This window comes from Myzus persicae, unplaced genomic scaffold, assembly GCF_001856785.1.
Source record: "Myzus persicae strain clone G006 unplaced genomic scaffold, MPER_G0061.0, whole genome shotgun sequence".
NCBI lineage: Eukaryota > Metazoa > Arthropoda > Insecta > Hemiptera > Aphididae > Myzus > Myzus persicae.
The window spans coordinates 1-8326 of record NW_019101823.1 but is presented as its reverse complement, the minus strand read 5'-3'; the positions used below and the strand labels follow the sequence as shown (position 1 = coordinate 8326).

Sequence of the window (8326 nt, the reverse complement as noted above, 5' to 3'; positions counted from 1 at the left end):
ATACTTTGTTATTATCTATATAACTCATATTTTATTTAATGTTGTAATCGTTGAACTGTAATAGTTTTAAGCTAAAAGTTCTAAAAAAAAAAAAAATATTATTTAATATGATCGTTCGTGATAATATTTTATAGGTATTTGACAAGTAGTCTAGTAATCTACTATTCATTTTATACTTTTATCAAATTGTGTTTTTTTTTTAAATTTATTTTATCAGTTTATTGTTTGTAATAATACTAATACATTTTTAAGACTGGAGTCAGGGAGTAAAAATCACCTGTTAGTATAGGAAATATTAACTCCCGATAATTATTACTCCCCCAGTAAGAATTACCAGGGTGTAAAAATCGCCTGATAGTATAGGAAATATTTACTCCCGATAATTATTACTCCCCCACTAAAAATCTTCAGGGAGTAAAAATTCCCTAAAAAATTAAGAAAATGACCTAAAAATTAAAAAATGCAAAAAAATGCAAAATAAACTATTTTATTCTCATTCAAATGTACATAAAACATATTTGTGACAAGACGAGCATTGCACAGTAAGCTTTGAAAAACAATGCAAAATGCATCGAAATCCCAGCCTTACTGATAACTAATGCTCTTACTATGTGTAAGCGAGAATTACATGCTGATGCCACTTTTAGAATAGTTCCTTCAAAGCCTAAATGTTACCAACTTTTGACATTACACGGTATAATAGAAAATCATGTAAGTTATTACCTACTTAATTTATTGTATAAGTATAAACTATCAATATGTAATTAAATACCTACTTACACTATGTTGTTAAATTATTTGTTTTTTATAGAGTTTACCACTAGTTTATGCTTTGATGGAGTCTAAGTCCTAAGAAGAAATGTAGTTACCAAGCTGTGTTAAGTTACATTAAAACTCAACCTCTACCAAACTTTAACCCCCGTAAAATACTAACTGATTTTGAAACTGGATTGAGTAAAACATTGCAAGAAAACTTTCCTTCTGCGAGACGGATTGGTTGCTGGTTTCATCACAACCAAGTAAATACAATTATCTAACATTATATTTACTATTTACAATTATTGAGGACATTACACCATTTACACCAGCATTTGTTGTCTCCTACTTACAAATGCATGACATGGCAAATTGTACATTCTGAATAATTCATTTAACTCTGTTAGTTTTCATATTGGAGAAAATTAACCTATTATCAAATTTAAAGGTAAGAATATTATCTAGTGAATCTCTTAGGTTTTTGTATATTTTAATTTTGAAGCAATTTATTAGTAAGTATTGCAAGACGTACAAACAATTTTAAATTTAAGATACTCATAACTCACTTTTAAATTAAAATATAAAATGAAACCTATGATATTCACAAGATAATGTTCTTACTTTTAAATTTGATAATAGGTTAATTCACATTACAGAGTTAAATAGATTATTCAGAATTCAATTTGATATTATGTTATGCTTTTGTAAAACAATGCATGCGGGTGTAGTGTTCTCCTAATAGTTCTTTAGTACCTAGGTGAAAAGTTGAAGATGAAAAGTCTTGGGTTATTAAATTTGGCGAATGAAAATCGACATGCTCTTAATACATTAAGACGCATTATGGTGCTACCCTTGTTACCTGGAGATAAAATCAATCAAGGCCTAAGATCTGTAAAGAGATATGCACGAAGAAATGATATTAATGTGGACCTACTATTTGATTATTATGAAAGGTTAGATTAGGAAAAATTATTTGTTTAAATTATTATGCTGATACATACATTTTAATAGGTTTTGGAATGCGAAAGTAGGATGTGATGTATTATCTGTTCATAATCGACCCGGGAGAACAAACAACCATCTAGAATCATTTCACAATAAGTTGAGATATCAGATATTCCTTTGGAGTGGCACACCCAAATCTGTGGACATTTCTTAATCAGTATCTATTTTAATTTTACTTTTTTTTTTCAATCAAATAAACATTTACAATTATACAGTTGAATAAAATAACTGCTTTTTAATTAATTTTGATCCCAATAAGCATTGTTTGTTGTGAGGCAAAAGAAGTTACAATAGAAAATTTAAATAAAAAATTTAAATAAAAAATAAAAAATAAAAATATTCAAGTAAATAAATTTATAGATGAAAATACAAAGTAAAAATGACATGATAATTTATTTGTGAATAAAAAATAACATACTTACATTAGTTCATTTAACTTTCTTTTAAGTATATATGTTTTTTTACCTTTGTAATATATGTCACACACATTTATAACTATAATATACTTTTATTAATTTTCACAGACTAAACTTACACATACAATGATAATATAATATACACCCTCAATCCTCATAGGTACTGTACTCGGTGAAGCCTATATCTTCTTGAAGAATAAAAGAAAGTATAAAAAAATATATATATATTGTTTTAGTAATACAAAAACATAATAATATATAAGCAGAGTATTTGCTTTTAATTGTTACTAACATGACCTTATTTGATTTATTTTGTTATAGATAAGTTTTGTAATTTAATGCAAGGTACATCAAACGTAGTAAACCAACTATCGAATGGGCTGAATCCCACAAGGATTACTAGAGGAAAATTGATTGCTAATAGTGTAAAAATAAAATATGCTACTCAACAACTACATCTTGGTCTCATTAACATAGAAGAATTTTTGAAACGTTGTACGTATTCCGTGGCATATGAAGAACGATTAAGAAATTGTTCACTTAACATAACATATGACAATGAAAATGAAGAAGACTATGGAATTCAAGAACAAGAAGGTAATCCACCATATTATGCAAAAGACAATATACACTGTGTAATAGGAAGACCTGACAAATAAAATAACTTTTGTTCCAATTGATAATTTTTACAGACTCTTTCATACATAATAATATATAGTATAACATTTATTTTTATTTTAAATAAAAAATAAAAAAATTTAAATCTTATATACATATTTTTTGAAAAATTATAAATAGCCAATTTATAAATCAGGTAATATTTTTTAAAAGTTTATACTTTTTGAATTTAAAAGTTCTTGATGACTGGATAAACTTTCCAATAAACGTAATAAGATTTAACATTATTTTTTAAAAATAAACAATATGACCAACTTTTACTACAAATTTTTCTATTTTAAATTTTTCAAAAAAAAATTTATCAGATTTAAAAATTTTTCAATATTCAGGCGTCAGTAAATTATATAAAAAATATTGATTAGAACAAAAGTTATTTCATTTGTCAGGTATTCCCGTTACAACTGTGTATACAAATTCAAAATCACCAATAAATTATAGATAACAATCAAGAACCAGAAGATGTATTAATTGAGAGCGATAATGAAAGCTACAATAGACCAGTAAGTGACGATGAAACCGATGAATTAGAGACAATAGATGATGGTGACCATGAATTTGACAATATCCTGAAAGTTAATGAACCAAATGATCTTGGAATTGAAGACTATTTTCAGGCAGCAAATGTAGATAATGGCCCTCTGTTGGAAAATATAGGTATTTACATAGTATATTGTTTTATATTAAGTTATTGAAGTATTATAACAATTTTAATACATAGTTTACTTACCTGAAAAAAAATTGCTTGCTTGTTGTAAATAACCTCGAATCAATTCTAGATTATCAAATGGTAAACATTCAACAAAATGAAAGTGACAACCAACAGGACAATGGTTGTAGGTTATTTTGTTAATAGTAATGCAACAAAAACCTAACTGTGGAAAAAAGGGCATAGTCCACTTCAAAAACATTCTGCCTATCCAAGTATTGATATCTACATTGTAGCCAAGTTTAATCTTTCTTTAATCAATAACCTTAATACAGAAATATCGCTTGGCCAGTTTATTCTTATTTTGTCTCTTTGGTGTTGTCAACAACTGAAATAGATTTCAATCATCTACAGGTTATTTTTCTTTGAAACATATGATTGGCCAGTCAGTTAGTAACAAAAATTCAAACTTTGAAGTGCTCCCCAAAAGGTTTAGTATTATGGGCTCAAATGAGTACAATGTCTTAAGTTACTTAAGCTTAATCTATGTTTCAAATTTCAAAAGTCCGTCCCAAGAGAAAACTGATTTCTAAGAGTTAGAATAACCGGCTGAATCCATTTGTGAAAAGATACACTGGAGACTGGTATTGATAGGACTTGCCTGCCGCACTACCATGTGTTCCGATAAATAATAACTAATATTTTATATTTATATAAAATTCTTACACATGACAAAACCCAAATAATTATTTTACATTACAGGGAATGAAGAAGATTTTATTATTGAAGAGGAATTAGATCCTGATATGATACGGATTATGGAAACTGACCATAGAATAAGAATGTTGGAAATAGAAAACTTACCATTTGTTCAGGTTCCATCTATTTTTCCTCCAATTACCAACTCTGATCGAATGTGTGTAGTTTGCTCTGTTTCAGAGAAAACTCATGAATTCATACCATGTGAACACATAGCTGTGTGTGGTGATTGCCTAATATTATAAGACCCGCAACGCTGTCCATTATGTAACCAGCAATTTACAGCATTTTTAAGAATTTGGTCATAATAATTATATATTATATAGATAATAATAATAATTTATTTAAATAAAAAGAGTATGCCTTATTAAAACAATACAATTGGTATTTAATTGGTATTAGGTAGTACTACCAATATCACATTTATATACAATTATACCCACATAGATACTTCAAATAACATTAATATCGACCCTTAATAATTTGGGGGGATGTCCAGACTGTACCCAGTGGGTTTTATTTTCAATAAATATATAAATCATTTTTTTATTTGTTATATTTGAATTTTTTTAGTAAATATAAAATATACCAGGCATTTAATTATTTAGGGATCTAATAATTGTTTGATAAATTTTAATTTGTTTTTAGATATCACTACTATTGGACTCTTTAAGAATATGCTGTCACACATTGCTCCAATAATGGTACTGTACAGTCTGTGTACACATATTATAAATAAAATATTATGATATTATAATATTTGATATAAAATAAATTTATATCAAATTATTTTATAATTTATACAACAATATTATATAATTAGAATATTGTAATATAACTTTAATAGGTATACTATAAAATATAAAATATATTCATTATTTCATTAAATTAGTATGGACCCTTAAAAAAAACAGATTGTTGCTTTTAAATAAAAAAATAATTGAGTGTACTTACATAAGAAAGTAGTACAATTAATGAGATTGACATTTTTTATTTTATTACGGCTATGTTATTATTTTGTAGAATTAAAAAAAATATAACCTACCTACCTATATTACGATGAGTATGATTAAAATCTTTTAAATTATAAAATGTTAAAATATTACTTGTTAAGAATTTGAAATGGTTAATGAAGTTAAATTATATAATTATATATCCATTTCCAAAACAAATTCAGTATATAATATTGTGTCATTTATTTATACATGAATGCATCAAAGTTAGTTCAGATAAATTTAATGGTTTTAATTTATTAATTGTTGGATTTTAATATTAAAATATTACAAATTATACTACCTTAATAAGAAATGTTTAAGTAGATAAGGAAGATCAAATGGTTGATATTTAATAACTACCCGTTTCAATTCGTCATTTAGGTACAACTGGTACAAGTAAATACGAAGTAATACAATAATATAACGTAGGTATTATAAATTGTGCTTAGAAATTTGTAAATAATTATCAATAATTTACGATAACATTCAAACATTTTAAAGTGCGAAATTAGTAGAAACAACTATTTTGTGGCAATATTTATCTGTACATTATTTTAATAAGGTAATAAAAATACAATTGGTAAAAACATTATTCATGGAATTATAAACAAAACACTCTATATTATCGTGTTTATAAGTGAACTATTCACACTGTAGTGCAGCAGAGTGCAGACGCTGACTGGCTATATATTTTTTATAGTAGGTAACCTTTACATTGGTACATTAAAATAAGAGCTCATAGGTACTTCTTAACTATATTGGCTATATTCATACATAGTAGCGGATCTAGGATTCAAGGTTTTGACGGAAATAATTTTTGTGTTCAAGATTTTGAAATTCAAAGTTGTGACGTTCAAGGTTTTGAATGTTCAAGATATTGACATAAATTTATGTTCAAGATTTTACCGTTCAATATATTAACGTTCAAGATTTTTACGTTAAAAAATGTGAGGTAATTTGTTATACAACGACCGATAAGCTGTGAGTTTTTTGTCGATCGACCTTTTAAGGGTCAAAATCAAAACTGTGCAGTTTTTGGATGCAACCTAATTTTCATACCTAAAATTTAAAAATACAATACAAGGTTCCACAAAAGTTTTTCTTGTAAGAACAATAAAAAAAGGGGGAAAGTAGATAACCAGTAGGTACAGCAGGTGTCTTCACCATTGAGTAATAAATCATTGCTCATAAAAAAAAATTCTGAGCAAGACGATCTGCCTTCCTATATTAAACCTTAACGCTTAAAGCCTAACTGAGAATATATTATTGAATGATATGTTTTTACTTTTTTGATATTGCTTGTAATTTATTTCACTACTAGAATATTACAATTTACAGTAAGGACCAAAAATGACTCAATTGGTACCGCTCAAAATGCATACCAATACCGTATACACAAAAATAGTATAATGCCGTATAGATTTATAAAAACTATACAAATTTAAATATAAAAATAATTCATAGAATTATATTAAAATTACATAACATTAAAATACACAATCTACTTTACATTAGGTGTCTGCTGTCTAAAGAGCCACTGTAATGGATTTGTTAAATTTTAATTCAATGATATAAAATCGTTAGATTCGCTTTTCATAATTTGAGCGAAAAAGGTCTGTCAGTGTACCTATAATATTACTAGCCACTAAATAGGTATATTTTATGATATTTTTGTGATTAAAGTAATTTATTTTACTATTAGGTATTACTGTATTAGTAATAGATACTAAGTAAACATATAAATAAATAAATAAATACTACTTATAGTGGGCTAAATCATTTTTACAAAAAAAATACATTTGAAATGTCATTGTGTGTATACAATTTAATAATATTAATATACACTAAAAGTTTCATATATTTACACACCAACGAATAATATTTTTGAATTAGCAAAACCTAAAAAAACAGGTTTCTTGGTTTTAATATGTAGTTTCGTCCAACTTTGTGCTTAAAATGCATGTAAAATATCGCTGCCGGGCTGAAATCCTGACTAGGTAGTAGGTGGGCTCAACATTCGATATCATTAAATTTTTTATTTGAAAATCTAAATCAAAATATTTCAATATATTTATATCTGTTGTTAGATGCGAGTTGATTAATACTATATTATACCAAATATACATGTAACACTTAAATTTACTACTGAAATGAATTTTCATTCAAAACTATCGATGATAACTGGTAGGTACCTAAAGATATCGTAAAGTAATATATTTTATTTATATCAATGTATATATTTCTACAAGCGTTACAATAAGCCACAGGAAATATCAATGCGTTTCCTGTAGCCAACAATAATACAAATAGAACGACTGTTATGTGTTTAGTGTTTAATATGTGAATGTGAAATGGTAAATACAGCTCCTTATACAGTCCCCGATCCACAACTTTATGACTAGGTCTATGTTTTTATTATTAATTATTATATTCGGTTATATTACAATTGACATTCGATTACGGATAAGTCTGAGACTGAGTGACTATGATTTTACTATACGTAACGTTAGAGGCTGGAGCTATACCTATAATTTACGCCTTGAAGCGGTTAAGTCTGAAATAAAACAAGGTAAATATTCTAATAGAATTTATTAAACATTTAACAATAAATTATGAAAAATTGTTAACATTATTATTATATGATTTTTTCGGTTGGATTTCATTATTTTATTTTTATTCATTCACAAATTTGCATACATTAGGTTTAGCTGTTTAAGAATATAAATATAAAATATAATTACATATATCATAAAAATTTAACTAAAAGATGAGCAGGTATGCATAACTGCAAACTAATAGTTTTGTTTAAAATAAAAATATAATTGTTTAATAATTACGTTGTACTAAATTGTTTTTAATTTGCAGTATTATTTGCATTATTTTATTTACATTTTTTATGAATCGCGGAAAAAAAAGTCCCGGTAAAAAAGTCCCGGTAAAAAAAGTCCCACACTAGGAAAAAAAAGTCCCGATGAATATATAAATACATACAAAGTCATATAATATCATAAAAGATGTTAATTACTTACAATTTATTACAATAATAAATAGTCAATAATAAGTAAGTCAAA

At 26.2% G+C, this 8326-nt stretch overlaps 2 protein-coding genes across 2 annotated transcripts; both read left to right on the top strand.

The window, feature by feature from the left end:
• Positions 1-942: 942 nt before the first annotated feature.
• On the top strand, positions 943-2374 carry LOC111030522. Its single transcript, XM_022310052.1, has 4 exons — positions 943-1019; positions 1507-1709; positions 1768-1918; positions 2286-2374. Exons 2-3 carry the CDS (start codon positions 1528-1530, stop codon positions 1913-1915), a joined length of 330 nt encoding a protein of 109 aa, XP_022165744.1. The 5' UTR covers positions 943-1019; positions 1507-1527; the 3' UTR covers positions 1916-1918; positions 2286-2374.
• Positions 2375-2484: 110 nt separating this feature from the next.
• Positions 2485-4485, top strand: LOC111030531 (the record flags this gene model as incomplete). The annotated part of the gene is made up of 3 exons (XM_022310063.1): positions 2485-2774; positions 3294-3509; positions 4264-4485. Coding segments are annotated over exons 1-3 (697 nt in total), but the record flags the coding sequence as incomplete, so codon positions are not given.
• Between the last annotated feature and the right edge of the window lie 3841 nt (positions 4486-8326).

Coding starts and splice junctions, on each gene's coding strand:
- LOC111030522 (XM_022310052.1), top strand. CDS start 1,528: ATGAAAAGTCTTGGGTTATTAAATTTGGCGAATGAAAATCGACATGCT. Junction 1,710..1,767: donor CTATTTGATTATTATGAAAG/GTTAGATTAGGA, acceptor ACATTTTAATAG/GTTTTGGAATGCGAAAGTAG.